The sequence below is a fragment of the Oncorhynchus nerka genome, linkage group LG16 (genome assembly GCF_034236695.1).
Source record: "Oncorhynchus nerka isolate Pitt River linkage group LG16, Oner_Uvic_2.0, whole genome shotgun sequence".
In the NCBI taxonomy this organism is placed as follows: domain Eukaryota; kingdom Metazoa; phylum Chordata; class Actinopteri; order Salmoniformes; family Salmonidae; genus Oncorhynchus; species Oncorhynchus nerka.
In genome coordinates, this window is record NC_088411.1 from 11586980 (window position 1) to 11606871 (window position 19892).

The 19892-nt window shown below is 43.8% G+C and overlaps 1 protein-coding gene across 1 annotated transcript in view; it reads left to right on the plus strand.

Annotated features, from left to right (window-relative positions):
* The window catches only part of LOC115144025 (glutamate receptor ionotropic, delta-1-like), a 419627-nt gene that overhangs the window by 312616 nt on the left and 87119 nt on the right, over window positions 1–19892 (plus strand). The window contains exon 4 of the mRNA XM_065002294.1: window positions 2530–2735. Coding sequence (XP_064858366.1) covers window positions 2530–2735 — 206 coding nt within the window. The remainder of the gene's footprint in view (window positions 1–2529; window positions 2736–19892) is intronic.

The window sequence follows — 19892 nt, forward strand, 5'->3', positions numbered from 1 at the left end:
GCCAAATCAACACTGGAGTTGCTTACAAAGAAGTCAGTGAATGTTCCTGAAAGACAAAGTTACAGTTTTGACTTAAATCTAAATGACAATCTATGGCAAGAACTAAAAATGGTTGTCCAGCTATGATCAACAATCATTTTGAAAAGAATAATGTGCAAATGTTGCACAATCCAGGTGTGGAAAGCTCTTAGAAACCAGAAAGACTCACAACTGTAATCGCTTTCAATACATTTGCAGATATTTGCAAATATTTCTAAAAACATATTTTCACTTTGTCAATACGGGATATTGTGTGTAGATGGGAGAGAGAAGAAAAGTATATTTAATACATTTTGAATAAAGGATGGAACACAATGTAACAAAATGTGGGAAAAGTCCAAGGGTATGAATACTTTCTGAAGGCACTATAGACAGTATATGCATATAGATAGATACCGCATCCATTTCATCCCAACGGCAGACCTATCAAAGTAAAGAATATTTGTATTTTTCCTCTTTGTTTTTTTTTAACACAAGGTTTGTTGCTCAATCACTTAGGCTGCTTAACACATCGGCCTATAGCACTGGGGAGGAAAGATACCGGTAGCATATATAGATTGTGTAAAAACATAATATACTTCTCGCATAGAGTAGTGCTTCCATAAGCCAGTTATCATATTGGCTCTAATGATGAATTTCAGCTATACTCAGTTTAACCCCGTGTTAACCTGCCAGTTGCTAGCAGAGTCAACTGACCCCTTTGACCAACACCTAACCCATTTGCTGGTGTGCATCTGAAAAATATGTCCTTTGTATTTTTTTTTCAATGAGATTTATGGTTGAAATGGTGTTTAAAGATAGTGACACCAATTGTTATAGGATCGAATAGGCCTACTCCAGTAGAGAACCTAGATAGGCTATTGACCCTCTTACTGTATCAATCGTTTATCCTATATCCTAGTTCCACATTAGACAGGTCAATATTTTTCATCCCAAATCACATCTGCTAGAAGGGCAGCTACAGTGTAACAGCATTGAAGTCACAATATACCCCAATCGCTAAAATGACATTGTATCAGATCAAACTCAAAACCCAACCTTGGTTTTACCATTTTAACATCTGTACGGTCCTCAAAATAAAAAAAGTTAGCCTCAGCCGTTTTTTGCCTTCCCATAAACCCGAGACAAATTTGAAGTCCATATTGTCCAAGGTTCCGTATTGTATGAATAAAAAGGATGAGTCCATCATGCAAGATTGTAACGTGTAGTGTGGTGTAATGTTGCGTATCGGGGACTACCTCAGCATGAGGTATCACTCATAGCCAACATTGTTATCTTCGAATCCCCGAAGAATCGTTTTTTTACATACAACTTATCGACTACAAGACAAACTTTCGGCTTCTCTGCTCGGAGCCTTTTGAAAGTGGGATACAAGGCACATTCTCGCCACTATTTCATGGAGAAATTGTTCACTGATGGAGAACGGACCGGGCCTTCCCTCCCCTCTGCCACCGAAATGATAAGCCCATTGAAAATCAATTGTATCCACCTGTTATCTCGAGATGAAGTTTCATGAAAACCCTGACTTTATCCTCAAGTTGCCAGATAGTTTTCATTTTCATCCTCCTTTGTTCCCATCATAACAATATTAATTCTCCATACATCTGCGCCTCAGATCAAGTAATTCTGCTTTCATTGCGTTAATATCCTACCGTAGCCTCTGCGGGGTGGCTTATAAGGGAGTCCGCGGTCGTTGTCAATATCTTATTTTCAGCTCGTATTTCTTCCATTTTATTGTTGTAATCCATTCCTGATTTGAGGGCCTCGACCTCCTCCGTTAACCCAGGCAATAAATCCACCTTTTTCAAATGTTTGTTCGTGCTTGTCGGCAATGCCCTATCTTCTGCTGACATTGTTGTAAAAGCCTCATCCACTGTTACATACGGGTAGTTTGGCTGGAGGCCTCCCTTCAAGTTTTGCTCAAGGATAGGGCAGATGTAGATAGATAGATAGATAGATAGAAGGGCAGATCTTGATGCGTGTGATTGTTGTTTTCAAGCATATCAAAGTGTTGATCGAGAAACCGTTTCAGGTTCACTGTATATGTTTTTTTTTAGTTATCAGCCAATCCTCAATTTCTACGTTTAATTCATGGGACAAGCTGTGCCGACCACGTTACCACTTGCCACATCGTTTCCCTCCCTGGCCTTTGTGGTTGAATCTCAAAGCAGCGTTGTTTGTTGTGTGTGCGTTTATCTAAATGACAGTCCTCCTCGCCATGTAGAGAATTCATTATTTGTGTATTCCAGTCATGGGTTTCAAATATGCCAGTTAACACTAGAACCACCACGAGCTAGCAATCACAGTGGAAATATTACATTTAGTCAAATTATGCTATTGAGAGATGGAATCTGACTAAAAAAAAGTGCAATGGATGCTGTGGGCCATAATTATGCGGTATGTTTGATGTACTCAGAGGGCTCTGCAGGACGTTAGAGGGGTTTCCGTGTCCAGTTAGTCTAACCCCACTCACCCTCCTCCTCTCCTCAGATATCCGTGGCCTACAGAGTTTCCTGGACCAGACATCTCGGCAGGGGCTGGACGTATCTCTACAGAGAGTGGACAGGAACATCAGTAAGGTCTTCTCGAACCTCTTCAACACCATGAGGACAGAGGAGCTCAACCGTTACAGGGACACTCTGAGACGTGCCATCCTACTGCTCAGCCCCCGAGGAGCAGAGGCCTTCATCCAACAGGTAAGTGAGAGAATTTAGGCCTAGGTATAACCACACGTACATACTCGTGGGTACACTTGAACACACACAAATCCAGGCTGCGTCACATCCGGTCGCGTTTGGGAATCCCACAGGGTGGTGCACAATTGGGCCAGTGTCGTCCAGGTTTGGCCGGGGTAGGCCGTCATTGTAAATAAGAATTCGTTCTTAATGGATTTGCCTAGTTAAATAAAGGTTAAATCAAATAAAATATTTTTAAAATGTGTGAGCACACATTTGCACACACCTACACACACACGTGTGAGCACACATACAGTACACACATGTACTTTACATGCTCTGTGCACACAAACAGAAACACCCCTAGACATAGCCTTATACCAACTAGCCTATACATACAATACTTATCAGACAAATAGTGTTGACCTCCATGAAACATTGTCAATCAATGAATCAACCAATCAAATGTATTTCCTAAATCCCTTTTTACACCAGCAGTTGTCACAAAGTGCTAGACAGATAACCAGCCTAAAACCCCAAAGAGCAAGCAATGCAGATTCAGAAGCACAGTGGCTAGGGGAAAAACTCCCTACAGTGGCAGGAATCTACTGGAAGAAGAAACCAAGAGAGGAGCCAGGCTCCGAGGGGTGGCCCGTCCTCTTCTGGCTGTAGGTTAAATGAGTTCATGGCCATTTAAGGCCAGATGGTTCTTCAAAACGATTGGGATTATCCTGATATTCCCCCTCTAGAACCCCTCATCCTGGTCAACATACGGTTCGGGGGCATTGTCTATCATTAGACATTACACATGCCTCCTAATAGCTCAGTCTGTCAGTTGTCCTGGAGATGTCTTGGGACTCAGGCTCAGCACTGCAGAGCAGAGCAGACGGCCCGTCCACAACTAACAGACAGAGCGGAGAAGGAACACCGTTCTCATGCATATGGATGAGTCAGTTCTCCGAGCCTCAGCCCAGGCAGGCTGTATATTTAGAAGTTTTAATTTTAGCAGGCAATGAGAGAAGAAGGTGTAACCATGGCACCTCTGACTCGGCAGCTGCATTCTCTTTGGAACGTCAGTCAAACTGGGCGCCGGTGGCAGCTACCTGCTTTAATCTTTAATGCCTCATCATACTCCGACTCCCATTGCTACTCTGCCTCTACCGGGAAATGCGTGTGAATATTTGAATTAGCTGTACTGCTCTGTAAACCAGACACGCTGTTCCATACTGTAAAATATCACTGCCTGTCTGTCTGGATGGAGTGTGGTGTTCTTACATCTATTCTGCCCATCCTCTAGAAAGACAGACGGACAGACAAACAGACTGTCTGTCTTTTGGTTGGAGGGGAGATTTGGACTTGTTTATTAGTGACGAGTGTTGAGTGCTGCACCACTGGCATTGCCCTGGATCGACAAGTGATTTTCACTTCAACTTCCCACGTGAAAAAAATACTACAGATTACTATAAAATACTACAGTACTTAGTGTAGTATATTGTAGAATAATACACTACACACTGTAGTATCCCTCAATACTACAGTATTATCCACACACAAAAATCAACTCTCATAAATACTACAATATTGTCCGCAAAAACACTACACTTTTTTAACCACAGTAAAAATAACAGTAAAGTACCTGTCCATTCCCCTTCCACCATATTGCAATTTGTGCCACCCATACTGTACATGACAAACTTACATGCCAAGGTTATACCATATTGTGTTGCTACAAGTAATTAAAAAAACAGAAGCTCTGAACTATCCATTTCAAACCCCAGTCCTCATCACCTACAGGTTATGGAAAATGTGTTCTTTTAGAATTTCTCCAGTAGGTTTCATGAAGGAGAAAGCCTCCACTTCTACAGTATGTCAAAGATAATAAAACAGAAACACTATACTGTAGTAAAAACTACAGTAATGTCAATAAAAAAACTACAGTAAATATGACAATATATTACAGTCCGCAAAAACACTACAGGAAATATTTCTGTGTACTACAATACACAAAAATACTAAATGAATTACCATGGTATGTACGTACTACAGCTATATTTTAGTACAGTATTTATACTATAGTTAAATCTAAATACTACAGTGTTCAGTGTCATTTTTTTCCTGACTTAGTCAGTGAACAGTACAGTAAAGTCTGCAACAGCACTACAGTGAATACTACAGTATTTATACCATAGTATTCCATAGTATTATTTCATGTAGGTTGCTTAAAGTGTTACGGTCTTTTGCTCCTCTCCGATCCCTAAGGTGTGTAGGTCATGCTGTAGTTACTCAGACAGTCCTGTTGGCCAAGTGTGTTATTGAGAGTTATTTACTTTTCCTTCTCCCGTGGCCTTTTGGTGAAGTGTAGCCGGGGTGCTGGTGGGCGAGATGCAGTCGGTTGGCCGTCTGAGGAATAAAATTGACACAGCAGCCTGTCTTGTTGTGGCTGTCAGAGATGACAGGTGAGCACTTGATTAGACATGAGACCAAATTCAAGGTACTTTTCAAAAGAGATAATTCTGGCAGTTTCTTTCTGCCATCCCACACTGCCTCCGCCTGACTTCAAGAGGCTGTTGGGCAGTTGGACGTTTCGTAAAAGGACAAGTAACACCCTGCAGGTCTGATCCTGCAGTAGCTCTGTCGGAGAATGTGGGGTCAGTGATGGAAAGAGAGTATAAACGCACATCCATACCACAGGAGCACACACACACACACACACACACACACACACACACACACACACACACACACACACACACACACACACACACACACACACACACACACACACACACACACACACACACACACACACACACACACACACACACACACACACACCCACTATGATGACACCACAGCTTGTCTCTATCTCTATCTCGGTCTCAGTCTCTGTCTCAGTCTCTTCACGAGTCCAGTGTGGTTCAGTGTGGCGTGGATATATCTCTCCAGATAATGGATGCCTTTATGTAATCTATATGACACTTCGTGATACGCTTGTTCAAGGAAATCGTTGACTTTTTATTTCATTCTGATTGAGGACGGCACACGGAACATTATGTTTGATTTAGAGGTTGTATCTCACAAATAATAATAGAAATGATCAAGCGTTTTGTCAGCAAGCACTAAAAAATTGCCTCGGTGTTCAGCACTGCTGAGTGGAAATCTATGTGTACACGTGACGGGGTGGTGAGCCACTGTGTACAGGAATAGCCAGGTGTCTGCTTTGATGATTGATTCTGTTTTCCATGTCTGGGCTGTTTTGTTCCCTCGTGTGACTACGGCAAATGAGCACTTACCGACAGGCTAGGGTAAGAAGACATGGCTCACCCACCATGTTTGTGGTCCTGTTATGGCTCAGTTGGTGCTTGCAACACCAGGATCGTGGGTTTGATTCCTGGGGCCACCAAAATGTACAATTATTTGGCATAGTAAATGCACAAGGTGAATTGCCTCTTTGAGAACATTCATGTGTTAAGAGTCCTTTTGAGATGTGACAAGGAAATGTTTTTTAGCTTTCAAGCGTAAATGCGCCATTCACATCCACTTGTGATTCAATAAACTATGATTCCAGACTCCACGCTCATGCTTAGTAGCCATTTTGTAAGCTGTCCATAGCCTAGGTTCCAGAACACATGGAATGCACTTATGAGAGCAATGTCTCACACAGACTACCTTGCTGAGTCTCTGATTAAAGCTAGAGTGGCTGAGGAGAGATATGTGTGATATTTCTTCCCTTTTCCAAACAATACGGCTGTGGTTGAATATGAGAGAGAGAGAGAGAGAGAGAGAGAGAGAGAGAGAGAGAGAGAGAGAATAATACATGGGGTAGAAGGGGGTGCAGAGAGAGGAGGCTGATGATGCAGAGGTAGTCCACATGGTGCTGTGAAATTTGTGGCACTCTTTATCTCCTGCGCCTTTGCTATCTCTTTTTGTGAGTGGTAAATGCTGTGACTAAATGCAGACGGCGTTTGTTAAAGGCACAGCAAGAACCATGGCACTGCCCCCCTTAGGTACCCAGGTGTGTCTCCCTTCAGTCAAGATTCAGGCTGCTCCCACGCCCACGCACACACACCAAAGCCACACACTCAGGCTTTCAGTTCTAACACTCGGTGAAGAGTCTTCAGCAACTGTGCTGTACAGGAGAGGAAGCCCTGCTGCTCCTAGAAGAGATACCAGAGTATACCTTTGTCAGGAATAACGAGTGATGTCCACAGAAGAGATGGATTGATGCAGTGATTAACCAAATGCCTGCAATCGTCTCCTTTCAATCAGGGGCTTCTCCTCAGTTGTTAGCATTCACACCCAGTTTCCGTTTTGCCTCGTTCAGTTGTTTTTCTTTCCTTCCCACTCCAGGGGAAAGGAGGTCAACATTGAACGTGTTCACTTACTTTAAACAATGATGAAAAGGACTAGGTGACTTTAATCGTTTGGCGCTGAAATATTCATGTTTCTTCTCTGCTAGCTGCTGGATGTGGTGGCTAGTGGACGCTGTTTTGGCATCTCTGATGTGGGAGCGTGCTCTCTTTTCAGACACACTGGGATCCCAAATAGAACTACAGCCATATGTCGTCGGTAAGAGATGGCGGCCTACTAATGCTCTCGGGTGTTAAGAGCTCGGTGTGGTTCCCTGTACAGAGCTATACAGAACTTGTAATCTTGTCTTTTTCTCGAGTCAAGGCAATGGTACATGACAATCCGCGTCTGTGCGTCGATCTTCAATAGAAACATCCGAGGTTGTTTGAGAGACGTTCTATTGGTAGAACTGGCAAGGATACGGGCTTACACAGTTTACTGGCTGCGGAGAAAAATACTCACGCACCAGGACCTATCTCCCTTCAGAGCTGTTGCACAGCTGTTGTTTTAGGGCCCAGGTTGAGGATGGAGGGATAGGTGGGTGGATGGAAAGTTAATAGAAGGATGGAAGGCACGATAAGGATGGATAAAAAAAACTTGCTAAACACACATTCTAGTGCAGTTCCACCAGTACAACACTGTGTTTTCGCTCCTCTCTCTCTTCTCGGTCCCCTCTCGCTCCTGCGGAGTCTGTGAATTTCACCTAACATTCACACTGTGCAGATGCTCAGCTCATCGCAGTGCTGCCTCCAGACTTGCCAAGGCCTCAGATTGTGAAGTGACACCGTTTTTCATTTATTCCCAACGCTGTTCCCTGGTAGGGCCCTGCCAGACCCCAATCACTGAAGGTGTACGTCCCAGGCTCTGTGAAGAGGGTGCCATTTGGGACACTGGTAGGGCCCTGCCAGACCCCAATCACTGAAGGTGTACGTCCCTATTCCCTATATAGTGCACTACTTTTGGGCAGAGCCCTATAGGCTCTGTGAAGAGGGTGCCATTTGGGACACTGTCAGGGTGCTCCATCAATCCTCATTCTGCCAGTCTTCCTCCTCTTTTCCCCGTGTTTTTTCTGTCCGCTGAGGTGAGAGGGAGGCTGGGCTGGGCTGGGGCTGTCGTGGCTAGGGAAGACAGATTGAGTGGCATCGCCCATCAGGCAGCCAGGAGATGACGGATGACACGTGGTGGGCAAGGTTCCACCTCCTGAGGAGGGGGGTGAGGAGTAATGTGGAGAGCTGTGTGTGTGGGTGAGGGAGGGGAGGTTCTGTGTGTGTGTGGGTGGAGGGACAGTGCGTGCATGTGTGTGTTTGTGTGCACGGTAAATGACAGAATGGCAGGTTTCTCATTAGCCAACCCAGCAGCAGGAGGAGAGTGAACAGGGGTTGGGGTGAGAGAGTTTTTTTTTTTGAAGCATGGGGAGTGATTAAAGGAAGGTCAGAGAGCTGTGGCACACACACGGACACTTGTACACGCAGTCGCACGCACGCTCGCACACACACACAATCAAACAACACACAAGGATATGCATTTTTAAAAATACTTTTTTTGTACATTACACCTTTTTGTCAAGGGAGGTCATTCATTCTAGCTAGACTTAATGTGGGTATAGAGGCTGAAGTTTGGTGATAAAAGTCCATTTCAGGCCAGTTGCTTCACAAATTCGTCTTATACAAATGTGTATTACTTGGTCAAGACACCTTGGGCCTGTGCGCAATTGACCAAAAGTCCACAATGGGATTCAATCATTTAAGTTCGACTTCCAAAATATTGACAGAACTGATTGCCATTCATTTTGATTGCCATTCATTTTTGGTTTGTCAAAAGTTTGAGTCATTTGCCAATCTTGAGGAACACAGTGACTACAGCAGCCCTGTATCCCAGCAACCCTGAATATCTATCAAGACAGGCTTCTCTGCACTTAGCCTCTTTAAGTAAGGGGTAATGTTCTGCAATCAGAAAATAGGCTATCCGGGGGTTACATTTGTAGAAGAGATCAAATTATTGCATTTCAAGTACCATTAACATCTATCACCGACATGAAATAAAATATGTCTAGTTGTGTCCAACTGAATGTAGTGTATATTCACTTCAGGCTTGCACCATCTTTCCAAGAAGTTGTGATGGTAATGGGAAATACTTGTCTCATTGCTGTTGTATGTAAATTAAGAAACGTTCTGTATGGAACACAAGTGCACAATTATGTACAGGACATACAAGTCCATATGTTAATTGTATTTATATAATGGGTGGGTCTAATCCTGAATGCTGATGGGTTAAAACCGCATTCCAGACGGTGTCTATTCCACAAGTTACCACTGGTTATCTCTATGACATTACTCTGTTCCATCTGACTGCGCAGTCCACTGTCTCATCAGCCCAGCCAGGCAATGTATAAACCTTGTTGTCTGTCTCTCCGACATTTGCAACATTGTTTCAATATTCAAATTTGATCTCAAGCTGTCCTATAGAAATGAACGTGTCGGGAGTTGGGACGAGACAGACAGGCAGGCAGCGTTTCTCAACAAGTAGAAATCATGAATCAGCTGGCATCCTTTTTATGGATATATACAAAGAAACGTCAATTGAAAAAAAGGTCAAAAGAAACAAAGTGCAGCTAGTTTGCAGTCTTTCCAGATTCAGTTTGAAGTGATTGTGTTGTTGGCTAGTTCCTCTGAACAACAGTGTCCTGACGAGTGAGCTCATTTTCAATGCCAAGTGAAATCGCTCCCCATTAGCTCATTGTTATGGATGTATACAAATGTCTCTGGAAAACAGCTTAAGCAAATGCAAATGCAGCTACTTTGTTGTTTTCTGGCTGCACTTTTTGACGGGACATTAAGTTAGCCGTAGTTGGCTAGCTAGCACCCGAACCGATAGAACGAACTACCAGCTGGCTTGGGTAGCAACCATATATTTGTGTCGGGACTATATCTCGTGGAAGGATGAAAGAGTATAAGTAAATTAATCAAAAATGTTTTGTTGATGACATGTCATTATTTGAATATGCTGGTAACCCGTTGTATTAAAGTGATAATGCCCTCAAAGTCGGTGTTTGGAGGATGTATTGGCATGGTTTGCCGTCCCTCGACTTTGTCTCGGGCCTAACAACACCCGTTCCAATACATCCTCCAAACACCAGCTTCTTTGCATTATCAGTTAAATAAATCACACGTCAGATCCACACAGAAGTATCACAGATGACTTGCCCTTTTTAAGCATGAATCCCAGCCAAGCCAAACTACCATCGTCTCAGCTCTCTCTCTCTCTCTTTCTCTCTCCCTCTCCTCATCCTCTCTCTTCCTCTCTCCTCTCCTTTCCCTCACACATGTCCTGCCTCATTACTTATGCTGTCCTACTGTGCCAGCAAGGACGTATGTGATGGGAGACAAATCCCGTGATTAGCAATGATTAAGAGCATCGTGCAGGGGGGGAGGAAACTTGGAGAAATACCCTGTCTTCAAGAATCCTCTAATCCCGCTCTGTTTACAAGGTGTCATGTGTTGTCATTTGCACAGGAGCCGTGTCCAAGCCCGGTCCTTATACCTGCTTCTAATGAGTCCTGCTCAAATGTGATTTACTTTATGGCTCGTACACTGCAGGATAGTGCTGTGATGGTTTACTGAGCTGAATGGTGATTGTAAGGGGATTTGTATGCCATTTACCTTGGCACAGATATCAAATGGATGTGCTGTTTGAGACTGTATCATTTGTCACATGCGGAGATACGTAATTTGTTGTGCTGCCACTGATAAAATACATTGTTGTTCTATCACTCACAGGCATGACAAGTCTAATCTTAAACCCTAACAGTTGTCCGCATAGCGAGAACACGTTTCCACTGCTCCGGAGTCATATGGCGGCGAGCTTTACACCGATCCAGCTGATGCTTGGCATTGCGCACGGTGATGGAAACCCAAGTGCTACGCGCTTCAGCACTCGGCAGTCCCGTTCTGTGAGCTTGTGTGGCCTACGTCTGGGATCCGTTGTTGCTCCCAGACGTTTCCACTTCACAATAACAGCACTTACAACTGAAAGCTCTAGCAGGGCAGAAATTTGACGAACTGACTTGTTGGAAAGTTGGCTTCCTATGACTGTGCCATGTTAAAAGTCACTGAGCTCTTCCGTAAGGCCATTCTACTGGCAATGTTTGTCTATGGAGATTGCATGGCGGTGCACTTGAGTTTATACACCTGTCAGCAGCGGGTATGGCTGAAATAGCCGAATCCACAAATTTGAAAGGTGTCCACATACTTTTGTATATGTCTGATTTATATGACAATAAAGATTTTCAGGATAACACAAAAAAATATAGAAACGTATTTCCATTGTGTTCCTCTTGTTAACCATGTACATCATTCATTAATGAACATCAAATTGAAGATTTAAAACGATTGGAGTTGAGGCAGTTTGAAAATTCAGTATGGCTTGAGCAGAGGGCCCATCGATGGTACAGCAGGGAGAACGTCAGTCTGTCAGACAAGCCAGGAGTTCTTCATCAGGACCAATCGCTATATCCGATGTTCCCATTATCACGGACGCCATGCAAACATCACAAACACCATGCAAGGGCATGCAAAGGCATACACGCAGGTATGCACACACACACACACACACACACACACACACACACACACACACACACACACACATATAGAAACACACACTTGTATACACACACGCACACACACACACACAAGGCACACACACACACACACAAGGCACACACACACACATATAGAAACACACACTTGTATACACACACACACGCACACACACACACACACACACACACAAGGCACACACACACAGAGGCTCTGTTTCCGTTTGTTCTAAGGAGTCTGTCTGAATGTTCTATGTTCCTTGCTGGGTGTCTATCCCTACTTCTCCACGAGTGCTTGTCAACTCACTTTAACTCTAATAAAAAGCAATATGGCAAAGTACATGATAACAGCTGCAGCTGGCTTGAACAGAAGAGGATGTCATCAGGCTTAAAGCTCAAATCCTTGAGTGCTGACAAAGTGAAATGCCGTGCTAGCTACAGTGAAAGTGCTGAGTCTAACGATGTAGCTAGCACCAGGGAATAGTGTAACAGCAGAAAGCTTCCCTCAGTCGGTTTAGTACGAACATGCATTTGAAATGAGTAACATGTCAACATGTTGAGAGCACAAACTGGGAAGAAATGTGTCACTATTAACTCTTGAATTATTGATGCAATACCCTAGATCCCCATTGTGTACAGTACGTTGTTCTTTAAAACCCTCTAGAGTCTAAGCCGGGGTAAAGGGGAGTGGGTTGTTTTTAGATGGTCTTAGCAAGGATCATTTAGATATTTGATTTGGAAACTTAGACCCCTTTAGGTATCCCCCAAAAACGTTGAATATTGAATTTGGCCTTATGGCTATTAGCCCATAGAATCACATTGAATAACATATTCATCAATGGAAAACCAGATAGTAAAAAAGAAATCGAAAGGATTTTTGTTTTTAAATGCTGTCCTATATCTGAGAGATATAAAAAAAACACCAGGAAACTATGAAAAATGTGTTTTACACATATTTAAGCCCTTTATTTAGGTACTAAACTACTTCCATATACAGTACTTCCATTCATTTGTTTAACTGGACCAGGCAGCCTTCAAGCATAGTTTGTGAAGCTTGTGAGCGCTCTAGCAAAACAACCAACATGAACGTGTTCGTGAGAGCCTCATCTTTCTCTAGCCATAGTAGTTTGTGGGCCAAACCGTTTTGGACGCTACAGACGTTTCGATTTTCAGAATGTCTCATGGTCTGGCAAACACTGCTGTAGCTTGGCCACCTTCCAGATGTGGAAGACATTAACTTAAATTAACTTAAGAGGGTTAAAGGGGAACTGAATTGCCTGATTTGGCCTTGTTTCTTAGCGTGCTCATTTAGAAATGCTAGCGGCCATGACTGAACCGAATTAGAGTTGTCTTGCAGGTGTGGTTTGATGTGGGTGTTTCTTTGGGTGTGTCTTTGCCATTCAATCAGAAGTTTTGAAGTTGAGGACTTCTCCCCTGCTGACTGACTCGCCATCTTGAGATGGTCAGCTAATTCAGTTCTATGTGTAGGCTAAAGCACACTAAAGCTAGTGTAGGCTAGCTTGGGGATAGCTGCAGCTGGCTAGCCTATCTAGCTGATATTTCTCTGTCAAATTACAGTTACAATTACAAATTACCAGTGTTGCTAATTTCATGACTTTGTTGCTATATTCAGTGAGTTTTCAGACCCATTCAGTGACTATTAGTCATAAAGGGGCTAGCGACGAATTCAGCTACATTTCAGGCTGCCTTTGGGGAGTTTTGCCACCAACGTTTTTGGTTTTGATAGCATTTAGCAACATTTCCCAGTCAATTCTGCCGCAAAAAGAAGTCACAACAACAGTGCACGCAAATGCAGAGGTGCAGAAGGGGAGGGGACGCAGTAAACACTACATCGGGGACCACAGCTGTGCTGCAGCAAGGCAAATTGGTCATGGCAAAAAATATATTTTGAGACTGCTAACGAGAAATCAAGGAGCCAATAGCGATTCTCCCGGAAAAATGATTTGCAACACTGGCAAGAACCAGTGTCTGGAATGTGTTTTACAACACCTTGCTACGAAAGCAGCTTGCAACTTATTTATTAACGTTTCATCTTGTCATGAGTAAAGACATGTTACCATGGGGACGGTATTAACTACTTGTTGAATGCCCGGTGTTCAGTCAGCTCAGCTTTCATACAACACAATGTTCTATAACTGGCTAGTTTTGTCTCGGGTCCTCTTATGTCCGCTGTTACAGATTTCTCAGGGGACAAATCCCAGAAATACTTATATCCCAACAGGTTTAGACTATATGTGGACATTTCACTAACATCACCCAGCTTGAGTGTAGATACATTTATCAAATAAACATTGATGGGTGTGTTTGTGTTGCAAAGAAAATGTCAAACAAATTCTGCAATAAATATCATATTGACATGCCTAGAAAGAGTATGTGGAGAGTACAACGTCAGCTGTCTAACCAGACCTAGAATGACATTCTATTTCTATGGTCATTTTGGCCAAATCTAGCTTAGGATTTGCCTAGCTAACCACACACTGTCATGCACAACTCTCTGGTTGAGGTTCAAGTCTCCTGTGGGTGATGATTAGGGCTGTTGTGTTGACAGCTTTACTGCCACGCTGGCAGTCATGAGTCATGACCGCGGTAATCTCCTTTTATGCACCCTGGACATGCGTTGGTAGTACCCAACTTGCTATTGACCATGAGGTCCTAATGGCCTGGTACTCAGGGCTCTATTGTCCCTCTAACCACTCTGACATGAATGCAAATGCAATCGAAAATCACATCAAACACTTGTCATCAAAACAGTATCTGTGATGATCAATTTGAAGGAAGAAGTTCAACAGCAGGTTGATTCTGAGTGTAGAACATGGTCATTGTGGATGTTGTTTCAAAGCCTAACACAACAAAATGGACAGCTCTTTCTAAGGTGATTAAGTAAGATTAACTAACCTCATATGCATATTAGAGCTTATGCATACCCCTGGGCCTATGAGCCCATGCCCCCCCCCCCCCCCCCATTTTTTTAAATGTTGATTGTGCCGTTATACAATACATAGCCTACCACGTATTACACATAGCAGTAAAACATCAAACAAAACTGATTTAAGATGTCTTTGGTACATCATTTGTCTAACCTATACTCCAAAATTAAACTCATTTGAGTAATCGCCTTTGAGTGTGGACTGTTATTATGCATACTGGATGGACTGGTTACCTTATGCTACACTCAAAAAGTTCTATCCATAAGTCTGGGAGAGAACATATAGGCCTAGGCGATGCTGTTGTTTCAAAGATTGTGCAGGGCGGCTTACAGAGTTAGCCTACAATTACAGTGAATTTGTATTTGATTTTGAATAGCCTAGTAAATAGGGATGTAACGAAATAAATCTTTGTCAAGTATTGTAGGAATAAAACAATGAAGGTGGCACTCTAAATATGCGCTAATTCCCATTGGAACACAACCATTTTAAAAGTGCAGGGCTTGTGCAACGCACCATAACGAAGCTGAAGGCTCTACCTATCCATTGATGTAAATATACCCTCTGTCTGATTCCCAGTTCATCCGTTAGATAGCTGTAGGAGATCACATGACGTCTCTTGGCCACTTGAATGTAGTCACCGATTCCAAACTGGCTGAATGAATTTTCAAGCCGGACACCTTCGCAATCAGGGCTTTTAAGTTATGAAATAAGACACAGAAAGGTGATGAAACGTCCGACCTCTTTTCCCGTTCCCTTTTCCTATTGTAAACGATGAGCTAGCTAATCTGCGCATGTGGAATATGCATACAAGGTCATGTGGATGGAGAAAGAAAGGCATTGCTTTTCAATGACCATCAGGGTATACCCTTTCCATGCATACTAAATGTTTGCACTTTTGGTGACTTGACCTTCATTGCATACATACTATGATCATGTCCATAGCGCATTATCTATGGCCTAAGGGAAGTGACGGGGAGCTCCCGCTAGCCACTCCCCAAAGACAAGATGGGGTGTGACAGGGCCAGGATTGCTGGTTCACTGCCTATCATTGGAGAGTTTAGGGTTGGGAGTGAGCTGGGATGGGGCTTATTAGCAGCTGTAGAAAGTTGGACTATATTAATCACACAGGGTCACCCTGGCAGAGAAGCAGGGGTTCTTCCAACCATCACTACAGAACTTCTCCCTCTCCGCTGCTTCTTCCCACTGTGAATCCAGACTGTTCCACTTCTCCATCACACAGATACAGATCCCTCCACTTCTCATCCTTATGGCCAGTACAGAGAGCTATGCCCAGAGTGTCCTAGGTGAGAAATTGGATCCACCAACATCAACACCACCACCACCACCACCACCCCAACCAGAAGCCCAGCTCAGCACTCCCTCTGGGGAGAGGGAAACATAACGTGCTGTGAGTCACTCCTGCCTGTTGCTGCATCCCCCCCCCCCCCTCCACACTACCCACCCACCCACTGCCACCAGTATCCATCACTGCCACATTCCCCTGCAGGAGCAAACGAGTGTGGCCAGGAATAATTATGCACACGGCCGATAGGGTTTTTTCCCAGTGGAATTTTAAGCATAGAGAAAACTCTCCCCTACTGTGATTAAAAAAGATAGGAGGTTCCATTAGATCAGGCCAGCTAATGGCCTTCCCTCGGACTCGGATTACATCAATCTGAATGTCATTATCCAAAGAGGGCTCACTGTGTCCCGCTGGGGGCAATGACATGGGGAAACAGTGAGCCCATGTGCACGTGTGTGCGTGGCTAAGCCAATCTATTAAGGACGATGTGCAATGTGGTGTCTGCATGAGAGATGGCCTCCATTGCCCGCAATGCTGCACTTGCAAGCACAGCCGTGAGACAGGTGGTGTCACTGTTCAGAAGCTGGCTTCGTCTGGGAGTCGGCCTGAAGTGCTGAGAACGACAAAAGCGAGGCTGTGAAAGAGGAAGGTTGAGTTAAGCGAGCCAAATGTCATCACTTCGAAATGGTCAGATCAAGAAATGAACCTGTTTTTTTCTCTCCCATTTCGCTGTGTTGCTGCACGTATTATCTGATGCTGACAACCTGCCAGTGCTATGGAGATGATGATGATGATGAGGAGGAGGAGGATTCTGATGAGGATGACGATGATGAATATGAGAATAACGGTGATGATGATGAGATTTATGATGATAATAATGATGATAATGATGATGAGGAGGATGACAATGCCAGAGACAATTGATTGGTACTAATGTGGAAGTTTCGGTAAGGCACCGCTATGGTACTTTACAGTGGTTTGCTGAGTAAGCACCATAGACTTCATGGTGGCAAGAGTAGTGTCAGCCTGTCAGGTTTGGCGGTGGATGATTTACAATTCTCAGTATCACCTCAACTTACCTCAGCGTACCCCCGACTGGGCTCCTCTGGAGCCACTCCAAGACCATACCGGTGTCTATAACTGCTTGAGAGACCCCTTGGACCCCCTCTGTCCCCTCCTCTGTCATCCAGTGTCTGCTAGATGGGTGTGAAGGTGGCTGTGTGGCCCTTGAACCAGAATCTGTGTTTACAGGAGACTTTGAATATGCTGATTCTCATTTAAGCCCAGGAATCAGCCATTCATCTTGTCATTTACCAGATTTTCAAGCTTAATAATTTCAAAATGCGTTCGGTACTGACCAAATAATGGAGTTTTTACCGAAAGAATCAAAGTATTGTTTTTGACCAAATCCACCTCTCCTGCACCTCCAATAAAATCAATAACTACTGCCACTCACAGGTCGGCTGATCCAGCAGCAGAAAAGTTCATTGATTTTCTCACCTACAACGGTGCATGAACATCGTATCAATCTGTGGTTTCACCCGCGCTACATGGAAAGCAATAAGTAGATTAAGTAGACAATATAGGGTACGTTTTTACAGTGATTGTATATTTCCAGATAGGCTTTATTTAGTGTATTTGAACATTACAGGTGGTGCAGAAGAGGTGAATATGGTGCATACGCACTTGGTCAAAAAAACAAGACTTTGATTCTTTCCAGACAAGACATTTTTTTTTCTCGGTTGCGTGTAACTTTTTATTTGGACCTTTTTCGGAAGTACATACCGGCCGTAATGGCGATAGTTGCTTTTTTATTTAACCTTTTCTTTCTTATTTACAATGATGGCCTACCCCTAACCCTAACCCTAACCCTAACCCGGATGACGCTGGGCCAATTGTGCGCCACCCTATGCGACTCCCAATCACAGCCGGTTGAGATACAGCCTGGAATCGAACCAGGGTCTGTAGTGACAGCTCTAGCACTGAGATGCAGTGCCTTAGATGATGCGCCACTCGGGAGCCCAAGTGCTCATTAAAACTCCATTCTTTGGTATGTACCAAGCATATTTTGAGATTAAGCTTGAAAAGCTGGTGAATGGCAAATTGAATGACTGCTTTCTTGGTGTTAAAGGAGAATCGCCATATTCAATGTATCCTGTAAACCCAGATCCTGGTTCACGTGGTCCCTATGGCATGGTGGTTGTGGATACTGTAGGGACCATAGTGTGCTTGCCAGGGTGTTGGTAAAGAGACAGGCATGGCAGGCAACACTCCAGGCCAGCTGTGTTGTGAGGAATGTGTGTTCCCCTGCTGCATGGAGAGTTTATCTAGCTGGCTGTCTGCTCTTATCAGGCCCCTGTGTCCTGAGGGCCCCTCGGCTGTCCCTCGTCTCCTCTACCTCATTATGATCTCCTCTGTTCCTTTTTCCGCTGTATTCTCTGGGAAACTCATGGCTGCCAACGGATTATCTATCTCTGTCTGGAGCCTCATCTTCTCCATTTCCACCCGCTCTCACTCCCTCATACACTCTCGTTCTCTCGCTTTCTTCCCCTCTCACTCTCACTTTCTTGCGCTCTCTCTCCCTCTCTCTCACTTCCCCTCTCTCTCACTTTTTTGCTCTCTTTCCCTCTCTTTCTCACCTCACCTGTCTCTCTCTCTCTCTCTCTCTCTCTCTCTCTCTCTCTCTCTCTCTCTCTCTCACTTTCTTGCTCTCTCACTTTCTTGTGCTCTCTCTCTCACTTTCTTGCTCATTCTCTCTCACTTTCTCTCACTCACTTTTTCACACTCTCATCCGTTATTTTATACAAAGGCACACTCACTCACTCACTCACTCACTCACTCACTCACTCACTCACTCACTCACTCACTCACTCACTCACTCACTCACTCACTCACTCACTCACTCTGGCTATTCTGGGTGATGGAGCAGACAGTAGCCAGCAGTCGGGTCAATCTAGCCAGCCCTTTTATAACTCAGGCCTTCAGTTTGAAAGATCCCTGCCTGTAGCAGAGCAAAACAGAGTGATGGAGCACTGCAAGGCTCTTCATGTGTGTTCACGTTTCTCTCCTCTCCAGGTCCGAGACAGTTTGTCACAATCTCAGTATATGAAATGGCTGAAGCAGCATCTGCTCGCTGACATCTGTCGTGTTGTGTTGTCTGCTTATAAAACAGATTGTGACTTTAATAATGCAAGGAAACTGTGTAGAAATGACAGTGTGTATAGAAAGCTTTGGAGAGCTATTGCTGAGTACTGAGCACACCCACTGAGCCCGAACTGGAAATGAATTTTAACGTGGAATCAACGTGGAAAACTGATTCGATTTGAAGAAAAAGTAATCAACGTCTTTTTTTCGCCCAAGCTATGACTTCAAATCCAATGACATGGTGACGTGTTTTGTTGATTTCACGTGGAATTCACGTTATGGATGCACATTTTTACCTTGTTATGTTAGAGTTAGAGATTCTTAAAAGCTGCGTTACAGGACAGATGGAGGGGGAACAGTCTTGGAAACTCATCAGGCAGAAATGGAAGGAAGGAAGCACAGCATTTCTGTATTGGTTTGAGGCAAACATTTTTCAAAGGGGAGGAGAAAGAAAGAGTAAAAGGGTTGCTGTTGACAGGCTCTTAAGGAGATGGATTATCACTACTCTTATTTCTATGATGTGCCCGAGACTTACTTTTAAAAATATTCTCCCCGGATGAAACACAGTTTGTTTGAAAGACCCATCTCCGTCTTTCTCCCCTCAGGGAGACGGGAGAAGCACACAAAGATCGACTTTTAGATGAGCTTCTTTTGTTTATACAGAGAATGGAGATGTTATTTGTTCCTGGTTTACACTGATTCCCTTCATGCCTATTTTCTCTCTGTAGATTCTTATCAAAGAAAACTGTCATCCCTGTCTGAATCTGGACACCTAGAACTTATTTTCTGGGGAGTAAGATTGTTATTCTGTCTCCCAGGTTTGATTGGAAGCTGAA